Below are 26305 nucleotides of genomic sequence, written 5' to 3'. Positions count from 1 at the left end.
TCTATTTGCGTTGTATATTGTCCAGATGTGAAGTCTCCCGCCGCGTGCTTGGAATTGGATTAGTAGCGTTATAATTTGCATTTGTGGGAATCGGGTAAACATCATTTTGATCGTTCTGATCGGCCCAAGGATGCCTATTTTGATTCCTTAATCCTACGAACTCAAGGGCCACTTCCTTCATGGTTGGTCTATCTTCAGCTATGACGTAAATACATTTCATAGCTAGATTCACCATTGTAATTAGTTGCTCTTCGTTAGCTTCTCTAACCATATATAATCAGTTCAAATACTACCTTTGTTTTTTAAGTTCTTTGCACTCAAGTAGTGTGTGATGGTAAAGATTCACTATTATTATAAATATCTATCTAAACTTTATCATGTGTGTTCCGATCCTTTTAGAATTATCAACCTGTGCATTTTCATCACATCAACTAATGTTATATGACGTATTATTTTTAAATCATACAATATCAAACATATTGACAGTCAATACATGCGTTGGAAACCTTAAAAAAAAAAAAAGGGTGTAAAGTAAGATATTGGGAAAAGAAGATGGTTCTTAACATAGTTAGTTGCATTAGAAAACAATACAAGACCTGAGCATAACATCTCAACATATTTGATATGTGACAAATAAGGTACCATAAACTAATGATACATAAAGTTATGCAGAGTCAATCCCTGATCAACTTATAGCAAGGGTATGTAACCAAACTAAACTACTAAAGATATCTACGTCATCTGGGATTGAATAATAAAGACATTTCAGCTGATTGACAATAACGTGTATCCATACTAGATGTGGAGGAAGTTGCAACATTTTCTTGGTATGAACTGTTAGTTATTCCAGCATCTAACACTTGCTCGAATTGTGAGTTGTTTTCTACAACATCAATTTGGGGCGACTCTTCTGTCTCTAGTTCTAGTAGAACTTCTTTCATAGTGGGTCTTCTCGTACCTTTCGGATTCAAGCATCGTGTTGCAAGATCTGCAATAGTGTATGTTTCGGGTGAAAACAATGGGACCTTGCCGAAGGTCCAATGAAGTGGTGAAGACTGGGCTCGGTCCAAGTGATGGTGGACCGAGGATTTCCTGCACAGCAAACACACGTAAACTAGCCTCGGGGGTGTTGCCGAGGAAGACCCCTCCGATGCTAAAGTCAGTACAGTGTGTAGAGAGAAAGCTATGCAAGAGAATTAAATGCTTGAGGCTTTGTGTGTTGTATACAAATGTAATATTGATGGTTTTTATACCTTGGCATATAGGGGAGAAGTGGGCCTTGGCCCAATTGACTTGCCTTGTGGACTGATCTTGACTTTAGCATAATTGGAGAGTTGAACCTTGACCTTGGGCTTGTAATTGGATCATTTAATGACTAGGCCCAATTGGACTAAATTGGACCCAAACAGTGTAAATCTCTTCCTTCGAACTCTCCTTTACCAATTCAGGGTCCACAATGTCAAGGAATTGAGAGTTTTCCATATGCAAAAGAAACCATGACACCAAACTTCTATCTTGATCACATATAGCACGTATTGCCTTTTGTCCAGTTATAAGTTCAACAAGGACCACACCAAAACTGTAAACATCACTCTTCACGGTATATTGGCAAGTATGGGAATATTCTGGATCCAAATAACCAAATGTTCCCATAACACGAGTTGTTACATGGGTTTGATCGGAAGCCACACTTTTTGATAACCCAAAATCCGATAGCTTTGCCCTATACTATAATCCTATATATAAAGTGAAAGGGAGTTTTGGGTTATAAATTTCACTTTCCCAAAATACCCCTCTCATTTTTGTTTTTGGGTAAAGTCTCCCTTCACCTAACATTCCTTTACAAGATATAACCACCACCCAATTGGAGGCAAAAATAGCGATCCCAAGACTGCAAACGTATATTCAGCTACTCTTAGTAAAGAATTAACACAAGAAGTTCCATTCTTCCAACCATCTCCATAATATGCATTTGGACAGTAGCATTCGTAGCGACCCGGCAAAGTGTTTCTACACTTATGAGAGCAAAGGATTATATCTGATGCACACTCATCAATTTCTGCAAGGAATTTATAGTAATAGCTTTAATTAATAGGATTTGAACCTATCATTTACTAATTTATATTACTAGTATATTACTCCACCAATTCCTTTAATTTTTAGTCATTACATTTTCACTTTTATTTGTGATCATTTTTAGAACGATTTGCTAAATTGGTGCTAAAAAATAAAGAAATTACTAAAATAGTGTTCACTTTAAAATATTTCTCAAAGTAGTGTTCACTTAGGATTAGAAAACTCTAAACCTAATTTTTATCGCTTCATATTTAAAGTCTAAATAAAAAAAATCATCGGAGTCTCAATACTATTCTCTAAGGGTTTTAATTAACCATTGTTCCAAACATTGATGTTTCATGTTACATATTTTTTTGACAATTTATATCCATAACAAATATGCTACAAACGGATTGCAGTAATCAATTCACTTATTTGAAGCAGGGGAAACATGAAATGTCTAGCTTTGGTCATATCATTGCTAGAGACATCCTTAAACTAGTTGCTTTGTGTAGTTATGCTTCTTTATTGATTACTCACAAGTCAGCAGATGCTAGAAAATTTTTAAACATTTATATTACTACATCATATTCATACACCATAGTGTATATATCCATTTTTACTATTAATAAAATACAAAAGCATTAATGATGAGGCTCAATGCTAATTATAATTAAGATATTGTAAGCATTATTTAAGATAAAAAATTTGATGTTTGACTTGATAAAGATATATCTTATATGCATAATTGAAAGTTTGGCTTGAAGAAATCCTACATACTGTAATCTAGCTCTGATGTTTTCTTTGATTAAGATTTGAGTAAGTAATAGAAAAAAACCCTCTTTGTGTAAAAAAAATTAAAAAAAAAAAATAATAATAATAATTTGATGGTATACATATTTATTAGGATTTTATTAAAAAAAATTAGGTTCGTAATTTCCGAATCTACATGGACACTAAATTGAGAAATATTTTTAGGTGAACACTATTCTAGTAATTTCTTTATTTTTCAACACCATATTGGGAAATTGTTCCAATTTTTACAAACTTTTCCGTCAAAAAAAAAAAAAAAAAAAAAAAAAACTGACCTGTACATCCGGGGGGAAGATAAGGATTACCCTGATAACCTGGAAGACAACTGCATGTGTATCCCCCACTGAAAAGAACATAATCGTTGCAGTGGCTGTTATCCTGGCAAGCATAGGTAGACTTGTTTCTCTTAGCAATCTCACAATTTTTTGCATCCCAAATATACCATTCAAGCACGACCGGAACGCTGTCTATAGTTTTAGTCACGAAATGAGGGTCACTAAGGTCAGCGACATTGAACTTGAATTTACTCGGATCCCCTATGAAGGCATAACCATATGGATTATCTGCGCCCACTTGTGTGTGATTCTCAAAACTACCTAAATGCAAGGTGAAGTAATACAGGCCACGTGGGATTGTTGTTTGACAACAACCGACACCTGAACACGACCCGTTTGTAATTGCTGATACATTGCTACACCCTGCAATGCACCCACTTCTGAAAGAAGATCCTCTAGAGGCGAAGACGACGCCAAGTACGACAAAATCATCACAACCAATGGTGAAGAGCTTGTTTTTGCTGTCGGATATAGACAGTGGACCTGTCTCTCTAAAATGGACTCGAGTTGAGGATACAACTTGTCCATTTTTGTAGTGGTTAGCTGCCACAGCGCTCTTAGCAAGCATGTGTTGCCCCTCAATGGATATCTCAAGGACCTCAATATAGTTACTACTGTGATTCAGAAAGGGTTTTGGAGGATTAAAAGTATTGTTGCAAATTACGTTGTAGATTTCATTCAAGGAACATGCCCCATCTCTGCCGTAGTCGATACCAAACGGGTAGGGAATAGTTACGTTTCCGCACCTGCGTTGGCAACCGGGCTTGGAAATATTATTGGTGGCCAAAGTAAGACTAGCTAAACTCAACCATACCAGCGGGATGAGGAGACACAAGCCTCGTACCGCAAACATTGTTTTTTTTTTTTTAGAATTTTTTTGGCTTATGAGAATATAATGTGTTTTGATTTATGGTTTTATTCACAATGAGAAACCATACACAAAGAGCGCGTGAAACTAGTATTTGTAAACCAACCAACAATCCTTACAGTACAGGATGCAATAATTGAGATACTTGAATGGAAGTAATAAAGTTATATGTAGTGTGAAATGAGCTAGACGAGCTCAAAATAAAGTTTTGGGCCATGCAAGTACTTGAATGATTGCAAAATAGAAATAGTACGATTTTGTCCGTTTTTATTACAGTAGGTTAAAGATTATTTTCTTTTGATTATAATCTTTTTCAAGTTAATTATAAGATTTATAACTCATGCCATATTCTTTTAATTTAAAAATAAAAAACTTACATTATTTTAGTTTTGGATTACGAAGTATATAATCTTCAAACTTGAGATATATGTTCTTTACATTCTTTTTAATAACACCACATTTTTTGTGCATGAATATTAGACATGTATATTTTTCTTAACGTTTGTTTAATCATTATGGTTGTTGATTTTTATTCATATATTGTTTGAATTTAGTCTTTTAATTTACAAGATTACTATAATACCCCTGTAAAGATGATTAAAAACAACAGTATAAAGCTAAAAAAAAACAGCAGTATAAAGCTAAAAGTAAAATGTATAATTTAATTTGTAAAAAGAGTGTTTAAAAAGATCGATTATTGTGATATAAAGTTTTTTGGGGCCGGACTATTAGTTTGGGTGGAACAGAGGACTTGTCTCTTTAATTTACTCTTGATGAGGTTGTATAATGATTTTTGAATTATATAAATATATAATTTAAGGAAATTTTGTATATAATCACCTTTTTAATTTTTGAATTTTGCATATAACCACCTTTTTAAAAAATGTTGTAAAAAAATTTCAATTTTATAAATTTTGTTGTAACTTATCACTTTTTTAGCCAACTTGAATCACCTCAAAATCGCTTGTAGTTTGAGAGATATATGCGTTCAAAGTTAAACCCTACTAGATTTCGAGTCATAATTTAACAGTTGGTCTATCTTCACCTACGACCTAAATACATTTCATAGCTAGATTCACCATTGTAATTAGTTGCACTTTGTTAGCTTCCCTACTTAACCATAGCCAGTTCAAATACTACCTTTGTCTCTTCATCAAACAAGTTTATATAATATTACCTTTGTTTCTTTAAGTTCATTGCACTTTATTATTTTGATGTGATGGTAAATTTCACTATTATTATAAATATCTATCTAAACTTTATCGTGTGTGTTCCGATCCTTTTAGTAGACTTATGAATTGAAGATGTGCATTTTCATCACATTAACGTTTTATTATTTTAAATCATACAATAATCAAACATATTGACTGTCAAATACATGGTTGGAAACCTGAATAAAAAGTGTAAGATATAAGAGAAAAGAAGGTAATTCTTAACATCATTAGTTGCATTAAAAAAAAAAAAAAAAAACAGTACAAGAACTGAGCATATATGTGAAAAAATAAGGTACTGTAAATGATACTGTACATAAAGTTATGTAGATAGAGTCAACCCCTGATCAACTTATACCAAGCTAAGGTTATATAACCAAACTAAACTACGAAGATATCTATGTCATCTGGGATCGAATAATAAAGACAGTTCAGCTGATTGACAATAACGTGTATCCATATTAGATGTGGAAGAGGTTGCAACATTTTCATGGTATGATGAACTGTTAGTTGTTCCAGCAGCTAACACTTGCTCGAATTGTGAGCTGTTTTCTATTTCATCAGTTTGGGGTGACTCTTCTGTCTCTAGTACTAGTACAACTTCTTTCATAGTGGGTCTTCTATTACCTTTTGGATTCAAGCATCGTGTTGCAAGATCAATAATAGTGTAAATCTCTTCCTTCGAACTCTCCTTTACCAATTCAGGGTCCATAATGTCAAGGACTTGAGAGTTTTCCATATGCAAAAGAAACCATGACACCAAACTTCTATCTTGATCACTTATAGCACGTATTGCCTTTTGTCCAGTTATAAGTTCAACAAGGACCACACCAAAACTGTAAACATCACTCTTCTCAGTATAGTGGTTAGTTTGGAAATATTCAGGATCCAAATAACCAAATGTTCCCATAACACGAGTTGTTACATGGGTTTGATCAGGAGCCACCCCTTTTGATAACCCAAAATCCGATAGTTTTGCCCTATACTTATCATCCAAAAGAATGTTGGAAGATTTGATGTCCCTATGCAGTATAGGAACAAAAGAAAAGGAATGTAGATAGGCAAGTGCTCTAGCTAAATCAGAAGCAATTTGCAAGCGCATCCTCCATGTGATTAGAAACTCTTCATTTAGATGATGTAGATGATTGAAAAGTGTTCCGTTTGGGACAAACTCATAAACAAGTAATGGGACTTCCGATTCCAAACAACATCCTAGTAACCTGACAATATTCCTATGAATTATTTGAGACATGATAACCACTTCATTGATGAAATGTGCTCGTTGGCTTTCATTCAATGTCTTATTAGATCTTTTTACGGCAACAAGTCTCCCTTCACCAAGCATTCCCTTATAAACAGTACCTTGGCCTCCTCGTCCAAGTATCCTGCTCTCATTAAAGTAGTCTGTGGCTTTCTCTAACTCATCAATGGTGAAGAAATATGTTCTCTCTACAATGCGTTCATCAGATGACATACGATTTTGCAACAACAAACCTCCATTTTTCTTAAAGTTTCTAGCCTTTTGCTTTATAGCCTCATTTTTTTTAATCACTATGTATAACCACCATCCAACAGGAGGCAATAGTAGAGATCCCAAAGTAGTAGCAAGACCTATAACTATATTCTTTTTAGAATTTGAATTTCTGACACAACCGGTTCCGTTCTTCCGACCATTTCCATGATATCCTTTAGGACAAGTACAATAGTAGCTACCCGGAGTGTTTATACAAATATCAGAGCAAGGGGAGCTTGACAGATTTGCACACTCATTAATATCTGCATAGATGGATTTATACAAATACCTTTAGTTCATTTTTCCCTTCGTTTTAATTGATATATTTTGCCTTGTTTTTCTTTTCTTTTCTTTTTTTTACTACAGTAAAATATAAAAATAAATATTATTGTTGAAGTGTTGACATTGTTAAATACAGTAGGTAATACTATAAAGTTTTCATAATATCAATATTTTTATAATGTGCATATACTCTATTTAGATTTTTACTCAATTAGCTAATATGGAAATAGAGAATTACTTTTAGGAAACTGCATACTTTGTGAATTTTACTACCAAAACAAGAAAAAATGTGTACAGATCGAATTTCATGTAAATTCGTCTAGAAATCTAGAATCTATTAACTATTACTAAAACAGAAATTGCTGACATCACCATTGCCCACGTGTCGTTTTCTCAATAAAAAAATTTCCGCCTAAATGCAATGATGATGTCATCTTTTTTTTTTTTTTTTTTTTTTTTTTTTTTTTTTTTTGGAAAGCTATCATATTTAACATTTTTGAAATTTAAATATTGGAAAATGACCTATATTAAACTATGAATTAGACAACGTTGAACAAATACTATATCATAATTTTGATTAAAATAAAAAATTTTAAAATTACAAAATATACGTATTTCTTATTTATATTAATGTATAATAGCGATTTATTTTTTAAATCTACAAATTAAAAATAGGCTTTATATAAACCGTGCATCGCACGGGTTCTAACCTAGTTGTCTATATCATGAAGTTGCATATTTAAGAAAAGATAAAGTTCAATTATAATAGAATACTCTTCTTATCATATAACTAATATATAAAGCTAAACTTTTAGCTAGGCAATGAGGCAGCGACACTTAACGTTCCAACTTTTTGCCAAGTGTTGTGCCACGTAGGATATCGTTATATAGAATTCAATTTGTAGGATAAAAAAGTTAGTTTAGAATTTTATTTTCAATCAAATTTGGATAGAATTTTAGAATAAAATTGTTAATTTAGAGTTTTATTTTTGATAAAGTACCAATATTTCATATGTACAAATTGAATTATAATTTTATTCAAAAAATAATTAGATTATAACTCTCATAAATTATCATAAAAATTTATTTTTTGTATCATAATATTTTTCTAGAGCAAAGGAATTATTTTAAAATGTACCATATCCATTGTTTATAATATATCCTAATCAATTAAAATAATATACTTTACAATCTAATATAATTTTATTACTGTGTGTAGACCTGTAAATCAGGTCGGGTCACCAGTCATTTCAGGCAGGGTCATTATTTCAGGTTACGGGTCAAGAAATATTTTTCACCAATATTATTATTATTAGTCATTACATATCTACAAGTTTAAAACGTCACAAAAACACATCAATTCCTAACTAATTTTGTATCAATGATATGTTTTAAAATTTGACATATAGATTAAAAATATATCTTAAAATTCAATAAACAACCCGGGCATCGCACGGGCACAAAACTAGTTAATATAAAAAGGTGTCCAAGATAAAATGATATCCTCTTCGATCATTTTATTAAAAAACATACTTCCTCCGTTATGCATTATGTGCAAAATTTGTCAAAAAGGGAAACTCCACATTATTTGCAACAAACTTTTTCTTTCCTTTTTTGATAACTTTTTTTTAAATGAAATTACTATAATACCCATGTTTAAGAACTAATAGCACTATTTTAGTTACTAATTTAAATTAATTAGATTACTTAACATAAATAGTTAAATCTCTCCCCTGCCACCATCATCACCAACCACCACCATCATCACCGACCACCCATGAGAATCACCATACCAAACCACCAACACCATGAACACCTTCGACACCAGACCACCGACACCAAGGCCACCATAAACACCTCCGACACCGGACCATTACGTAGACAACCACCAACATCATCTTCTTTATCCTCATTTAGGGTTCATCTTCGTTCTTTATCGCCACCGCCACCATCACTAAGGATCTTAGATCGAAATTCGAAACAAAAGAGAAAGAGAATTGGGTGTGCAATTTCGCTGGTGGATTTTAGATCTAGGGATTTCGATGGTGGATTTCACTGGTACCATTTCGCGTTGTGGTGCTGTGGATTCTGCTGGTACGGTTTTGCGTTTTCGTGGTGGGTTTCACAGGTGGTGGGGGTTTTGGGATTTTGCTGGTGGTATTGCGTTGTGGTGCTGGTGGTTGGGGTTTCGAGATTTCACCGGTGGAATTCAAAGTTTCTGGTGGTGGTGGTCGTTTCTGGTCGTCGGGGTTTCAGAGTTTCGCTGGTGGTGGTCGTTTCTGATGGTGGTGGATTTGCGGAGTTTTTGGTGGTGGCCTGGGTTTTGGGATTTCGCTGGTGGAGTTTGTGGTGGTGGTCGTGGTGGAGTTTCTGGTTGTGGTGCAGGTGGTGGGGTTTCAGGTGGTGTACGAATATAATAGTGGTGGTGGAGGGGTGTTAGTTGGTGGTTGATATGTCCATTTTATATAGTGATTTACCCCCGTCCCTTGGTCATAATTAGTAGTGTTTTTGGCTCTTTCGAACCACTTTTATTACTAATTGGTGTTTTCGTAGTTTTGGTTGAGTTTTGTAGGAAATTGCACTTTTGGAGCATTTTCCCGGATTTTCGAGTAGCGACTACGAGCATTAGAGGTGCACGGCCACTGATTGAAGCCCAAGGCCGGTTAGAAGAAGCAAATCGGTGATTAAGGGCTCGGTATTGGAAATCCCGAGGCGTTTGGACCGAGTTCAAAGACCCAAAGAGGAAATCCGATTGGGCTTAGGAGTAAAGGCCCAATCAAAGTCCATTATTGGTGCCCAAGAGCTCCGCCCGGGGCCATAAGGCCTCGCCCGAAGGCGCGCCCGGCCGGGCGGGGCGAGCAAAGAAGAGAAGAACATCGTGCCCGGAGCACGCGCCCGACCGGGCGCGAGAGGTGATTTTAGCAACAAAAAGGCGGGCCCGGCCGGGCGGTACGGCGCCCGACCGGGCGCGAGTTTTAGGGGGTTTGTTTAGGCTCCGATTAGTTTCGTTTAGCGTAGAATTTCCTTGCTTAGTATTTTGATGTAATTTATTTAGGTAAGTTTAGGACTTTTTTTTTTACACACTCTTACTACTTTTCTCTCTCTACTTAGATTTTCTCTCTCTAAACCTTTACTCTTTCTCTTGTTCTTAAACTCCGTTTGTAATTCCGTCGATTGGGTACGATTTCTATTTTAATAATTTCAGTATTTTTATTCCTTCAATTCCTTATGACTTGTTTAATTGCTTTGTTTAGTTTATTTCTAATCATGTCTGAGTAGTTTACTTTCTAGGGTTTATGGGGATCTAATAAATAATATGAAGGGGTAAATTTTGATTGCTGATTGTTAATGCTTAATTAATTTCCTATTGATTGATTTAATGCTATGCAATTAGATTAGGCCTGATTTAATTGTATGAGTTTGGCAATATTGATTCGAGATGAGAATTAATGTTAGGCTTAGTTTCAATAGGCAGACTAATTTATAAATGGTTAAGTTGAGATTCGAGAGATGAGATTTAATACCGGTAAATTAACTCTGTGATTGTAATACGTAGCGAAGGCCCTTTATGATCTGATTGATTGATGCGTTAATGGTTGATTATTATGTTTTACCCTGGAATGTTGTTTATTAGTGAACCTGTGCCCTAGGTATTTTAATATTTGATTTCTCCTATTTTATTCTCCCTGCTCATATTCTTCGTAGTATAGATCTTTAATAACAACAAATTATTACTTAATAATTTAGATTACTTTTAATTAATTAGGAATAAATTGACTTGTTTTCCTGTTGTTCGACCCTTCTTCCCTATCTACTTTTGTTAGAGGATTTAGGTAATATTTTTGATTAGGGGATACGACTTTACCCTGTCAAAATTTGGCGCCGTTGCTGGGGAGACGGTTTTATTTTTATTTCTAATTTCCAGATCAGGTTACATTCCATTCGATCCTGAGATCGAGCACTCTTTCCATAGACAGAAGAATCTTTATAGACAAATCCTGGCGGGTTCTGGGAGTAACGACATTCCTAGAGATTTGCCACCTGATTTGATTCGGAAATTCCTCCAGATTCAGAATCAGAGATGACTGCACCTAAGAAGCTCAACAATTATTCGCAACCGTCCCTGACGGATTTTCCACACCTTTCCCCCAGACCAGATATCGCGGGAGTCCAGTTCGAAATCAAGCCCCAGTTCATAACGATGATAGAAAGAAAGCAATTCAGTGGAGCTAAGGGTGAAGATCCTAATCTTCACATTGCAGATTTCTGTCAATACTGCAATACTATTCGGCAGAATGGAGTAACGCAGGACCAGATCAGGGAGATTCTCTTTCTCTTTTCTTGATGTGGAAAAGCTAAATTGTGGTTTAATGGTTTGAATAGAACTGCACTTGGTATTACTAACTAGGAGATTCTTGCTTTAAATTTTTATAACAAATATTACCCTGTAGAGAAAACAACTTTACTAAGAAGTGCTATTCAGAACTTTGCCCAGGAGCCAGATGAAGCATTATATGAGGCTTGGGAGAGGTTCAAGGATTTGCAGAGGGAGTGTCCCCACCATAACTTGGCAAAGTGGCAGTTAATTCAAGCTTTTTACAACGGATTAGGGAATGCATCTAGAACAATTCTAGACTCCGCAGCTAGTGGTAGATTTATGAATCTTAATGTTGATGATGCAGGTCAGGTTATTGAAGATATGGCGATACATAATTCCCAATATGGGAATTCTAGAGGCTATGCAAATAAGGGCAAACACCACGTTGATTCAGTATCCCTTTTGCAGGCTCCTTCTATTTGCCAGAAATTAGATAACCTTAGTACTAATATCTCTAACTCTGTTGCTAATGTTTCTGCTGTTGCTAATAACTCTAATGATGCTTTTTGTGAAAATTGTGGAAGTGTAGGACATTATGAGCAAGATTGCAGGAGCTCGATGGAGCAAGTTAATGCTTTTCAAACCTATAAGCAGAATAACCCATACTCCAACACCTAAAATCCTGGCTACCGAAATCATCCATACTTATCATATCGGAGCACCAATGTTCAAAATCCTCCACCTCCACAACAACCACAACAAGCACCCCCTCCACAGCAGAAATATTACCACCCTCACTCTAACCAGAAAACCCCAGCACAAACCCCTACTACATCTTCTGACCCTGCCTTGTCAAAAATTAGAGCGATGCTAACTAGTATGCAAAAGCATATGGAGAGTAGAGACCAACAGATTGACTCAATTATAGCCAATAATAAATTCATGGACACACAAATTGCCCAATTGTCCTCTACCCTACAAGCTCGCTAGCAGGGAGCTCTACCATCGCAGGGAATTCAACCAACGGATCATGCAAATGCAATCACCCTAAGGAGTGGTTCACACTACGATGGGCCTCCTATGCCCAAGGAGGATGAACCTGATTTAATTAATATTGCTAATCCTGATTCCGTTACACCTAATGTTCCTGCAGGGCTCCAGGGTAATACTAACATTTCTGATAATTCATTGCAGGGTACAACCTCAGGGAAGGATGCACCCCAGGAGAAGAGTAGGGAAGCACAACAACCTATAATCAAACTACCATTCCCAAATCGCCAATTGAAGACTAAGTTGGATAAGCAGTTTGGTAAGTTTTTGGAGGTGGTGAAAAATTTGCAGGTAACGGTTTCTTTCACAGAACTTATTACACAGGTTCCTGCATATGCTAAATTTATGAAAGATATTTTGACTAGGAAAAGGGCCTTTAATGAAGTAGAAACTGTAGCTTTTACAGAGGAATGTAGTGCACTATACCAGAATAAATCTCCTCCTAAATTAAAGGATCCCGGTAGTTTTTCTATCCCTTGTCATATTGGTAATGTCTTCATAGATAAAGCATTGTGTGATTTGGGTGCTTCTGTTAGCGTTATGCCATCGTCTATCTGTTCTAAATTAAATATGGGTGATTTAAAAATTACTAATATTACTTTGCAAATGGCAGATCGTTCTGTTAAATATCCCCTAGGTATTTTAGAGGACGTCCCTGTTAGAGTTGGTAAATTTTTCATCCCTGTAGATTTTGTTGTTTTAGACATGGTTGAGGATACACAAATCCCCATTATATTAGGTAGACCTTTTCTCCATACTGCAGGAGCCATTATAGATGTTAAAAATGGTAAACTAACCTTATCTGTTGGTGATGATAATATTACATTCAATTTAGGGAAAGTTTTAAAAGGTCCTATGCTAGAGGAAAATTGTTGTCTAATTGATGTCATTGATATAATGGATGATATTTGTGAAGATAGCTTAACACAGGTTCTTGCAAGGGATACCTTGGAAGAAATACTTTGTGGAGATTTGTCTGCAGGTGATGCGAGTATCTGGAGTAAAGAGGTGGATGTCATTGAAAAAGCTCTTACCATAGAGGAACTTGATCCTAACGAGAATAAGAAGGTAGTAAAATTGGTTCAGGAATCAAAACCTGCAGAGGTGAAGAAACCTGAATTAAAACCTCTCCCTTCTCACTTAAAATATATTTTTCTTGATGAGCAGGAAATGTACCCTGTGATCATTAGTACTGCACTTGATGACCCACAAACTTTCCAACTTCTAGAGGTTTTTAGAACCCACAAAAGGGCAATAGGGTACAGTATTGATGATCTCAAGGGTATAAGCCCTGATTTTTGTATGCACAGGATACACTTAGAGGACAATTACAAGCCATGTATTCAACCCCAGAGGAGGTTGAATCCAAATATGCAAGAAGTAGTCAAGAAAGAGGTTATGAAATTACTTGATGCAGGTATTATATATCCTATTTCTGACTCTAAATGGATAAGTCCTGTACAGGTGGTTCCTAAGAAGGGTGGGATGACTGTTATAAAAAATGATAAAAATGAATTGATTCCCACTAGAACTGTTACAGGGTGGCGTATGTGCATTGATTATCGTAGATTAAATATCGCCACTAAAAAGGACCATTTCCCTCTCCCCTTTATTGATCAAATGCTTGAGAGGTTCGCTAATCATAAGTTCTTTTGCTGTCTGGATGGGTATTCGGGATTTTTTCAAATTCTGATCCACCCTGAAGATCAGGAAAAGACTACATTTACATGTCCCTATGGTACTTTTGCATATCGTAGAATGCCTTTTGGTTTATGTAATGCACCTGCTACTTTTCAACGTTGCATGATGAGTATCTTTTCTGATTACATAGAATCTATTATGGAAGTTTTTATGGATGATTTTAGCGTGTATGGTTCTTCATTTGATGCATGTTTAGTTAATCTCGCTAAAATTTTGAAAAGATGTGAAGACTGCAATTTGGTTTTAAATTGGGAGAAATGTCACTTTATGGTGACAGAGGGAGTAGTTCTTAGCCACATTGTATTTGATAAGGGTATACAGGTAGATAAGGCTAAGATTTCCGTGATTGAGCAACTACCTCCCCCAGTTAATGTTAAGGGAGTTAGGAGTTTCGTGGGTCATGCGGGGTTTTATCGCCGTTTTACCAAAGACTTTTCTAAAATTGCTAAAAAACCACTAACTCAACTTTTGCTCAAGGATGCCCCTTTTGTTTTTACTAACGAGTGTCTTGAGGCTTTCAACAGGATTAAGCAGGTTTTGATATCGGCACCCATCATATGTGCACCCGATTGGAATCTTCCTTTCGAAATCATGTGTGATGCAAGTGAATTTGCTTTAGGAGCCGTGCTTGGACAAAGGAAGAACAAAGTTTTACATGCTATTTACTATGCGAGTAAAACTTTGGATGAGGCTCAAGTTAATTATGCCACCACGGAGAAGGAGTTTCTTGCTGTTATTTATGCATTAGAAAAATTTAGATCATATCTAGTTGGTTCTAAAGTTATTGTTTTTACTGACCATGCAGCTTTGAATTACTTAATAGCCAAGGCGGAATCAAAGCCTAGGCTACTCCGATGGGTTCTCTTGCTCCAGGATATCAACATTGAAATAAGGGACAACAAGGGTGCAGAGAACGTAGTGGCAGATCACTTGTCACGAATCAGGTATGATGAGGGTAAGGATTCTCTTCCTATAGATGATTCATTCCCCGATGACAACCTGTATGCAGTTGTAGAGCAACACCCCTGGTATGCTGACTTTGCTAATTATTTAGTGGGTGGTACTCTACCTCCTGACTTGTCCTACCAACAAAAAAAGAAATTTCTTTCTAATGTTAAACATTATTTTTGGGATGATCCTTTTTTGTTTCGTGAGTGTGCAGATGGATTATATCGTAGGTGTGTTCCCGAATGGGAGATTCATGGTGTACTTACTAGCTGTCACACTTCACCCTATGGAGGACATCATGGTCCATCCAAAACGGTGGCCAAGATAAATGAGTCAGGATTTTACTGGCCCACCATGTTTAAGGATGCTAACATTTTTGTGCAGGCTTGTGACTCTTGCCAGAGGACTGACAACATCTCGCGGCGGCATGAGATGCCTCAAACTGGGATTTTGGAAGTTGAAATTTTTGACGTTTGGGGTGTTGATTACATGGGACCTTTCCTTTCTTCAAGGGGGAATCGTTATATACTTGTCGCCATTGACTATGTATCCAAATGGGTTGAGGCCATTGCCACTCCTACCAATGATGCCAAGGTGGTCCATAGGCTTTTCAAGAAGACCATTTTTCCGAGATTTGGAGTACCTAGAGCCATAATTAGTGATGGAGGAACCCACTTTCATGAGCGGAAGTTAGATACCCTTCTCAAAAAGTATGGTGTCTACCATAGGACAGGTTTAGCCTATCATCCCCAAACTAGTGGCCAAGTTGAAGTTTCTAATCGTGAGATCAAGGCTATCCTAGAGAAGGTGGTAGCAAAATCGAGGAAAGATTGGAGTGATAAGTTAGATGACACCCTTTGGGCATATAGAACCGCATTTAAAACCCCAATAGGCACTACCCCATATAGACTTGTGTACGGTAAAGCATGTCATCTTCCGGTGGAATTAGAGTACAAGGCATATTGGGCTATTAAGGAGCTCAATTTGGATGCTAAGCTAGCGGGAGAAAAGAGGCTATTACAACTTAACCAACTTGATGAGTTTAGGTTGATGGCCTATGATAGTGCGCGTGTCTACAAGGAGAAGACTAAGAGATGACACGATAAGATAATCCTTCCGAGAGAATTCAAAGAGGGTGACAAGGTGTTGTTGTTCAACTCTAGACTTAAACTTTTCCCAGGAAAGCTAAAGTCAAGGTGGTCGGGTCCTTTCACTGTTAAAAGGGCTAACAAGTTCGGTTCTCTAGAGTTGCTTGATGAGCATGGTAGTGAGTTTAAGGTTAATGGTCAAAGACTCAAGCTATACCATGAGGGGGCCACGATTGGTGCAGTTGAATTACTACACCTAATTAGTTCCAGTTCGCCTTGAAACGCATTATGGCAAGAAGGTCGTGCGGGACCTAGATAAACCAGCGCTTTGGGGGAGGCAACCCGTATTTTTCTTGCTTTTTAGTTTTTATTGTTTACTTTTTCTTATGAGAGGAGAGAGGAGGGAATTTAATGAGTGTTATGAGTTTTTGGTACAGATTGAGGAAAAGAGTTAGCCAAAATTTGAAGAAAAAGAAACGTCCAACTAGCTCTCGGGCTCGACCGGGCGCGAGAGCAAGGGTTTAAAATTAGCAAAATTCGCCGGGCCGGGCGGAGGAGCGCCCGATCGGGCGCGAAACTTGACGTGTACGGAGTTTATTTTTGCCCGACCGGGCGAAGAGGCGCCCGACCGGGCGCGAGAGTGAGGAAATTTTTAAAGAAACATCGCCCGACCGGGCGTTGTGGCGCCCGATCGGGCGCGAGAAGAGGCAAGAATCGACACATCAGGTCGCCCGACCGAGCGACGGGCCGCCCGAACGGGCGCGATCCCATCTCAGCTTTTCTGCCCATCTTCTTTTTTTCTTTCTTCCTCCTTTCTTTCTCCTTCTTTCTTCTTCCATTCTTTTCCTCCATTATTTCTCTAAAATTCAAATTTCCTCTAACTTCTCTCTAAGATATCTCCTCCATCTCTTACTCAAATTCAAAATTTTTTACATATTATTTCTCCTCTTTTCATCCTCTACATTCTTATACAAAAATTTTCAAGTTTCACAAAAATCAAATTTTGACCCACTTCCTAAAATGGCGGCAAAGAGGGCAAGGACTCTACTCGGGGGTAGCTCAAGCTCGTCTCAGCAATACGACCCATCTCTACAATTTTCTCAGTGGCCGACAATAAATATTGCGACCCCGGAGCAAAAGGAGAAGCTAGAGGTGCTTTACGGGCGAGAGGTAATTCCTTCACGGTGGCTACACCGCCCTACTTTAGAAGCTCTAGGAATTTATGATTTTGTTAGACGTTTTATGAATGATATTGGTATGCGTAAATTTGTTGAAATGCATTATGCCACATATCGTGAATTAAATTGTGAATTTTTGTCGTCTTTAATTGTTCAAAATCATAAAAGTCGACCAAAATTGATTTTTAGGCTAAATAATAGAAATATTACTTTTTCCTTTGTGGAATTTTGTAAATTTTTTGAATTGGATCATGAATTGGATCGACAATGGCATGCTGAATTTAAAATGGAAAATGTGTACTTTGCTTTAACAGGAATGCCTAATGTAAATGCACAACATGCTAGTGCCAAACCGATCCACCACCCCGTCCCTAAAATGTGGCAAAGATTTGTCGGTGTGTGTTTCCTAGGTAGATACGAACCCCATAACTGTCAGACCAATGAACTTGCTGTGATTGGACATTATGTGTTTGGGTTCGGGAAGCTGAACATAGCTAGGTATATCATTCACCACCTAGGTAAACATGCCACCGCTAGCAACACCGTCACTACCCCCATCCGTCTTGGTGGCCTTATCACCAGGATAGCCATCAAGAAAGCGGGCTTTGTAGAGAACAGACCCCACCGTATGACTAACTGTGGACCTGACACCTACATGACCGCTAGGTACCTTGAGGAGTTGGGGTGGTTGAGGGTAGATGGTCACCAGGTCACCCATTGGTGTATCAAGGTAGGGAACGAGCATCCATTGCCCATCTTTCCCCTACCTAACCCAGACTTGACCGCATTTCCCCCCGGGCAGGATTCTTACACCTACGCCCTTTTAGTTGCCCATGCCCGAGGGGAGGCACCTCCAGTTCCACCACCACAGCCTCCACCTGTGACTGAGCCTTTACAGATTTCACCATCACCACCCCGCCAGTCTCACTCAGTTCCCCAGGCCGACTCTAACCTAGTTTTGGACCTTCAGAGTATAGGTCAGGCCCTAGGACGTATAGAGCACTCCCATATTGACATGAGGAGGATGATAGGGTCCATTGACCATAGATTGGGTTACCTAAAGAGGAACCAGGGTAGAGGGCTTTACCCCATTTATGATGACTATGCTCGTCGGGGCAACATTCCTGACGATGCTATTTACCCAGACTGGTTCCAGCCTCCACCCTAGGGATACGATAGGGATTCCACTGCCCATGGTATTTACACTCACTATTCCTCTTTCCATGGGTACGGCCAGGACATACCTTTTGGGGGACCGGCGAGGGGGGGGGGGAGTTATCACGCTAACTATTTTGGTGGTAGCTTTTTTGGTGCAGGTGGTGCAGGTAGTAGTGGGGGAGGGGGGTCCACACGGATGGATCAGGACGAGGAGGATTAGCCATGCTGGGCTAGCTCTCGGGCCAATGAGGACATTGTCTGATTCTGGCTTGGGGGAGATTTTTGGATTTGGTATATATTTCTTCTTCCCTTTTTTTCTTTTATTTATTTATTTTTGGTGTGTTTTCTTAGTTTAGATTTATTGCTTTCTTATATGAAAAAAAAAATTAAAAAATTGAAAAATCAAAAAAATACGTTCCAATGAATTGTAAATCATGCTTCCCTGTGCCCCATACTTGAGAAAATCTGTTTTGATTCTTGGTTTTTGATGATGAATATTGTGGATTAGTTGATCATGATTTGAAGTTTGATTGCTAGGATGCCTAAACTTGCGTCAATTTTGTCCAACTACCTGTGAATATAGTGCTTGACTAGTTGATTTGGTTAGGAATATGTGTTTAGTTCCTGGTATGTCAATGAATTTGAGTATTGGTTTGCAACTATGAGTAGTGTTTCATGACTCATTATTATGCACATGAGGAGGACGAAGGCGTTCATTATTTTAGGTAGCCTTCAGAGAATTTAGATACGTTTGTTCCCTTCTTGCTACCCATGTTGTTGCTTGTGCCCTTTTATTGTTTATTAGCCATATTACAAGCCATATTTGCCCCATTGGTTAGTAGTCCCAAGCTTGGCTTGGGGAAGCTATTAGTGAGTGAGGTGAGAGAGTTTGTAGTGTGCACATTATTTGCGCAATTTAGGTGGGTTTTGAGAAGTAATTTGTTCTTGAACATATTTTTGTTTTGATGAGTTTAAAAGTTGAATATCCTTGGAAAAACAAAAGTGTGATAAAAAAAAAATGAAAAAAAAGTGAACTTCAAAAGAAAGAAAAAAAAAGAGCAAAAAGATAAAAATTGTCATATGTTCAAATGATCTAAGTGAAGGTTGATCAAAAGAAAGAAAGAAAAAAAAAGGGTTGAGTTTCGATGAGAAAATTCATGTTTAGTAGTTGGAGTTTGTTTTTCACTCAAGTTCTACATTATTATATTTTTATGAGTGAATTTTGTAAGTGTTGGGATTGTTTGATTTGTTTGGAGTTGTATTTGGTGGATTTTTGTTGGAATTGAGTATGTTAGAGATGTATGATCATTATTTATTCTGATCATGGGTTTATTAGGAATTGGCTCCCTTGATGCATAGCTTTTCTCTCACATATTCCCAAATATTTCATACCTTTTACCCTAGCCTTACATTATAAGCTTTAAAGACCTTCCGACCTTGTGCATAGAGTTCTGTAAATGTGAAAGTGTTGCTTATCAATGCAAGTTATGACTTGGCATATTCCGAGTCGACTATTAGGTTGAGTGTATGTTTTTTTAAACACACGAGTGTTGTGAGTTTGGGAGGGCATTGTTCACATAAAGGGGTTGGGATGGAGAGCGATCGAGTACATCTTTTACTCGCCACATAAATGAGAGTTGAGTGTGTGAGCACTAGTCTTGAATTCTATATGCGCTTGTGGTTTGCTCTATTTGACAATTGTTGGGGAGGAAGGGTGATTGGATGAATGAGATTGATTAATGTTGAAGCATGTTCATTAGATTTGCCTTGAATCGTTTGTGCTTGTTTTGATTATTGGGGTGAGACATGTTTTATATGTTCATTGATGAGCTCTTTGCTTAGGGACAAGCAAAGGTTTGGCTTGGGGGAGTTTGATATGTCCATTTTATATAGTGATTTACCCCCGTCCCTTGGTCATAATTAGTAGTGTTTTTGGCTCTTTCGAGCCACTTTTATTACTAATTGGTGTTTTCTAGTTTTTTCGTAGTTTTGGTTGAGTTTTGTAGGAAATTGCACTTTTGGAGCATTTTCCCGGATTTTCGAGTAGCGACTACGAGCATTGGAGGTGCACGGCCACTGATTGAAGCCCAAGGCCAGTTAGAAGAAGCAAATCGGTGATTAAGGGCTCGGTATTGGAAATCCCGAGGCGTTTGGACCGAGTTCAAAGACCCAAGGAGGAAATCCGATTGGGCTTAGGAGTAAAGGCCCAATCAAAGTCCATTATTGGTGCCCAAGAGCTCCGCCCGGGGCCATAAGGCCTCGCCCGAAGGCGCGCCCGGCCGGGCGGGGCGAGCAAAGAAGAGAAGAACATCGTGCCCGGAGCACGCGCCCGACCGGGCGCGAGAGGTGATTTTAGCAACAAAAAGGCGGGCCCGGCCGGGCGGTACGGCGCCCGACCGGGCGCGAGTTTTAGGGGGTTTGTTTAGGCTCCGATTAGTTTCGTTTAGCGTAGAATTTCCTTGCTTAGTATTTTGATGTAATTTATTTAGGTAAGTTTAGGACTTTTTTTTTTACACACTCTTACTACTTTTCTCTCTCTACTTAGATTTTCTCTCTCTAAACCTTTACTCTTTCTCTTGTTCTTAAACTCCGTTTGTAATTCCGTCGATTGGGTACGATTTCTATTTTAATAATTTCAGTATTTTTATTCCTTCAATTCCTTATGACTTGTTTAATTGCTTTGTTTAGTTTATTTCTAATCATGTCTGAGTAGTTTACTTTCTAGGGTTTATGGGGATCTAATAAATAATATGAAGGGGTAAATTTTGATTGCTGATTGTTAATGCTTAATTAATTTCCTATTGATTGATTTAATGCTATGCAATTAGATTAGGCCTGATTTAATTGTATGAGTTTGGCAATATTGATTCGAGATGAGAATTAATGTTAGGCTTAGTTTCAATAGGCAGACTAATTTATAAATGGTTAAGTTGAGATTCGAGAGATGAGATTTAATACCGGTAAATTAACTCTGTGATTGTAATACGTAGCGAAGGCCCTTTATGATCTGATTGATTGATGCGTTAATGGTTGATTATTATGTTTTACCCTGGAATGTTGTTTATTAGTGAACCTGTGCCCTAGGTCTTTTAATATTTGATTTCTCCTATTTTATTCTCCCTGCTCATATTCTTCGTAGTATAGATCTTTAATAACAACAAATTATTACTTAATAATTTAAATTACTTTTAATTAATTAGGAATAAATTGACTTGTTTTCCTGTGGTTCGACCCTTCTTCCCTATCTACTTTTGTTAGAGGATTTAGGTAATATTTTTAATTAGGGGATACGACTTTACCCTGTCAGTGGTGATGTGGTAGATTATTAGTCAACCACTCTTTTTCCTTCATATAATCACTTACTCTTCAATCTTACTAATTAATCAAGCCTTAATATCTTTTGTCTTGGAGTCTGTGCCAACCTATTTGTTGCACATAATGCGTAACGAAGGAAGTAAAAGTAGAACATAGATTTCCATAATACTCGTAATTGCGATCCTTTCATTTTACTTTTCATTTATACTACTTTTAAGTCAATTATTATTGATTAAAATTTGAAATTAAGCCTTTTCATTAATAATAGGATAACTTTTTATTTATTTTTGATCAATTAATAATAGGATAACTAATACGGAGTATAATAAGACGATAATGATAAAGAAGATAATAAAGTAAAAAAAAAGATGAGATGCAAGGTGCAGGATGGTGGCGCGCACTTATTGACAATATTGATGACTTATTTAATGGAAAAAGTACGCATGATTCAATAGATATACTTTGTAATAATTAAATGAATCTAACCTGTTCCATTTGGCTATGTTGTATTATAGTAGTATTCCCTCAGTGTTAAATGTTACACTTCAGATTTTTCACTATTTATATGTTATTTTTGATTTAATTTTTTTTATAGTAAAATCAATTCATTAATATAAAGTCATACGATATCTACAACGATAATTGAATTTAATAAATATATAATTTGAATCAAATACAAATTTCCTTCATAAAAACTACGATCATCAAGCAAATCTTGCAATTTTTAATATTTTAACTCATATATGATATATAAATATGATAAATAATATGTTGTTGGATTCACCAAAATATCTAATTTTATAAAATATTTTTTTATATAATTTTAATTCACTAATTTCTAATTAATCGTATTGATGGTTAAAGTTGTGCTTTGACAAATGTGCAAATTAAATTCAAATATAGCACTTAAAAAAATGAAGAGAGTATAATAAATTATTAAAAATTCAAATGTTAGAATGAATGATGTGAATAGTGCCCAGAATCAATAAGAAACAATTGAAAAAAAGAAATATGGAGGAAGTAGTAAGTAGTAACTGACCTATACATCCGGGGCTAAGATAAGGATTACCCTTGTAACCTGGTAGACAACTGCATCTGTACCCCCCGGAGCCACTATCAACGTCGTAGCAGCGGCTTTGATGGTGGCAAGCATAGTAGGACAAGTCTTTCTTTGCTGTCTCACAACTAATATCATGAGAATAATCATAATAATCCCAAACAAACCATTCGAGCACGACCGGAACACTGTCTCTGGTTCTATTGATAAAGTTAGGATCACCAAGGTCAGCGGCACTAAAGTTGAATTTACTCGGACTTCCTATGAAAGCATAACCAGATGGATTTACGTGAGACACTTTACTGTGATTCTCATAACTCTCTAATACTAAGGTGAAGTTATACAGCTTCTGTGGGATGGTTGTTTGGCAGCAACCAAACCCTGAACACGACCCGTTTGTCACCACTGATAAATTGCTACACCCTACACTACATCCCATTCCGAGAGGAGACGACCCTCTATAGGTACTTTCGGAAACAAGAAAACCATAATCATCACAACCAACGACGATGAGCTTGTTTTCAGTGTCGGAATATACAAGTGGATACATGGTGAGATCTGTCTGCTCTACATACGGAGGAGTTGATTCTACTGCTACTCCATCTCGGTATAATTTACTTGTCACAAAGCTCTTCACAAGCATTTGGCCGGTTATGCTTATGTTCAGGACCTCAATATTACTGCCGACCCAAGAAGGGTTTTGGTGGACCATTGCCGGAACTAGTATTGCAATCTATTATGAAAGACTCCCTAAGAGAACAAGCGCGGCCGATACCAAACGGATAGTAAATCGTTACGTTGCCACAGCTAGGTTGGCAACCGGGCTTGGCGATTTTGGTGGCGAAAATGGTGTTAGTAAGACTAGCTAAACTCAACCATACCAGTGGTAGGAGGAGATACAAGCCTCGTACCTCAACCATTTTTATTATTTTATTTTTTGGGGTTTAATTTGTGGTTTATGAAATGTTAATAAGGTTGATTGTGAAATATACCTAGAAGCATGAAGTTAATACTCATTTTTTAATCAAGATGCTATAATAATTGAGAATGACTTTAGTCAATTAAGGGATAATGTGGACATTTTGGAGAGGAGATAGTGTTCATATTGATGAATCTCTCACTTTTCGATATTTTTTTTTCTTATCCAACTCATAGCTCATCACTAAATCACTACAATGTGAATATTGTATTGGTCACATATTTTTTAATTTGGCGTTAACGTTGCCTACTTTTTTTCTCGTGATAAAGGCAATTCACCGCACATGGCTACTGAAATAAGGGGCCTAAAATTTGTGGATTAATAGTTAAATAAATTGTTGGGTTATGTGATGTAATTTTAATCTTACCTGGCTAATTGAGGGGTCAATTTTAAAATATTGCACAAGTTCATATGAATTATATACTACATTCGTTTCATGTTATTTGCAACGATTACGATTTGACATAAAGTTGTATAAGTATGTAGAAAATGTCTAGTCGTTGCAAATAATATGAAACGGGAATAATAAATGACATTATTATTTGATTTTTTAGGCACACCCCGATATAGAGATACGTTGAAATGATGAGCTAAACATAAGGTATTTGGCCATGTACTTAAATTTATTGTTATGGAGGCTGTAATGAATTATTTTTGGGTTAACAGGCATAGATTGATTAGTTCTTCAACATATATAATGGTGTTAAGAGTAACAAATGGCCTGGGTTCAAGATAGTAATACTTGAACTAGAAGTCGTAGCAAATAAAAGATCATGATTACACAGAAGTGAATCATAACTTTTCTTCAATACATGATTTGATAATACAAGATCGAGCTGCTTCCCACGTTCGCTCTGGTAGGTGACAGGATGCTTTGGCTGAATTGAAGGAGGCATCCACAATGATGTTTTAATTGTTGTTAGAACTTAGAAGGCCGGGGGTTCCATGGATAGTGAACTAGGTTGAAAATGTATGAGTCACTAAATAAATCATTGTATTTTCTTACTTTACTTTAATTTTATAGTAACAAAAACTCAAATGAAAAAGTAAAGAACATAATTGGCTAGTGTGATAGTGTATGTTGCCTGCCTTAAGCCCTTAACTACTCCTTAAGCCCTTAACTACTCCTTAAGTGATTGTTTAACTTAAGGATTAGCGCTAGCATTATAATACTACTTTTATTTCTTTAGGTTTCGTCCTTTATTAGGTTGATGTGATGGTAAATTTTTACTATTATAATATTTAAATGTGTTCCTTTTAAACTTATCAAAATGTGCATATTCATCCCATCAACGTTTTATTATTCTAAACCATACAATATCAAACATATTGGGACAGTCAATATACATGCGTTGGAAACCTTGAAAACAAATAAGTGACACGATATAAGAGAAAGAAAGTGGTTCTAAACAAAATTAGCTGCATTAAAAAATAGTACAAGACCTGAGCATAAAATCTCAAGTATTTAATATTTGAAAAAATTAGGTACTACATTTAATACATAACGTTATGTAGAGTCAATCCCTGATCGATAGCCAGGGTATATACGGAGTATTAACTACGGAAGATACCTACATCATCTGGGATTGAATAATAAAGACAGTTCAGCTGATTGACAATATCGTGTATCCATACATTGTGCAACTAACATTTTCAACGTATGAACTGTTAGTTGTTCCAGCATCTAACACTTGCTAACACTTGATAGAATTGTGAGCTTCTTTCTACTTCATCAATTTGGGCCGACTCTTCTGTCTCTAGTACTACAAGAACTTCTTTCATAGCGGGTCTTCTCTTACCTTTCTAATCCAGGCATCGTGTTCCAAGATCAGCAATAGTGTAAATCTCTTCCTTCGAACTCTCCTTTACCAGTTGAGGGTCCACAATGTCAAGGAATTGAGAGTTTTCCATATGAGAAAGAAACCATGACGCCAAACTTCTATCTTGTTCACATACAGCACATATTGCTTGTTACCCTGTTAAAAGTTCAACAAGGACCACACCAAAACTGTAAACATCACTCTTCCTGGTATATTGATGAGTCTGGAAATATTCAGGATCCAAATAACCAAATGTTCCCATAACACGAGTGGTTACATGGGTTTGATCGGGAGTTATATTTTTAGATAGCCCAAAATCTGATAACTTTGCCCTATACTTGTCATCCAAAAGAACGTTTGAAGATTTGACGTCCCTATGAAGGATAGGAACATTAGTAAAGGAATGCAAATAAGCAAGTTCTCTTGCTAAATTGGATGCAACTTGCAAGCGCACCATTCTCCAAGTGATAGGAAACTCTTCATTTAGATGATGGAGATGATTTAAAAGAGTTCCGTTGGGGATAAACTCTTAAACTAGTAATGGGACTTCTGATTCCAAACAACATCCTAGTAACTTTACTATCTCCTATGAATTATTTGAGACATAATAACCACT

General features: G+C 36.8%; 1 protein-coding gene, 1 non-coding gene and 1 pseudogene across 2 annotated transcripts; all 3 read right to left on the bottom strand.

Annotated features, from left to right (window-relative positions):
* Nucleotides 1-559: 559 nt before the first annotated feature.
* Nucleotides 560-4152, bottom strand: LOC145563327 (wall-associated receptor kinase 2-like). Its single transcript, XM_081623771.1, has 2 exons — nt 3144-4152; nt 560-2059 (listed from the first exon to the last, which is right to left on the bottom strand). The coding sequence occupies exons 1-2, from the start codon at nt 4054-4056 to the stop codon at nt 1830-1832; spliced, it is 1143 nt and encodes a 380-aa protein (XP_081479897.1). The 5' UTR covers nt 4057-4152; the 3' UTR covers nt 560-1829.
* Nucleotides 4153-5685: 1533 nt separating this feature from the next.
* Nucleotides 5686-23810, bottom strand: LOC145564679 (wall-associated receptor kinase-like 6; annotated as a pseudogene).
* On the bottom strand, nt 11540-11646 carry LOC145565832 (small nucleolar RNA R71). The gene has a single exon (XR_014095202.1). It is a non-coding gene; the product is annotated as a small nucleolar RNA R71 (small nucleolar RNA).
* Nucleotides 23811-26305: the final 2495 nt, after the last annotated feature.

Source organism: Chenopodium album, chromosome 10 (assembly GCF_948465745.1).
Source record: "Chenopodium album chromosome 10, dcCheAlbu1.1, whole genome shotgun sequence".
Taxonomy (NCBI): Eukaryota; Viridiplantae; Streptophyta; class Magnoliopsida; order Caryophyllales; family Amaranthaceae; genus Chenopodium; species Chenopodium album.
The sequence above is the reverse complement of the archived record's forward strand: the minus strand, read 5'-3'. Positions and strand labels throughout refer to the sequence as shown.

Excerpts from the sequence above, each read along its gene's own strand:
- LOC145563327 (XM_081623771.1), bottom strand. The coding sequence starts at position 4,056 with ATGTTTGCGGTACGAGGCTTGTGTCTCCTCATCCCGCTGGTATGGTTG. Across the intron at positions 2,060-3,143 it reads TCTTCCCCCCGGATGTACAG|AAATTGATGAGTGTGCATCA; the intron begins GTCAGTTTTTTT and ends AATTCCTTGCAG.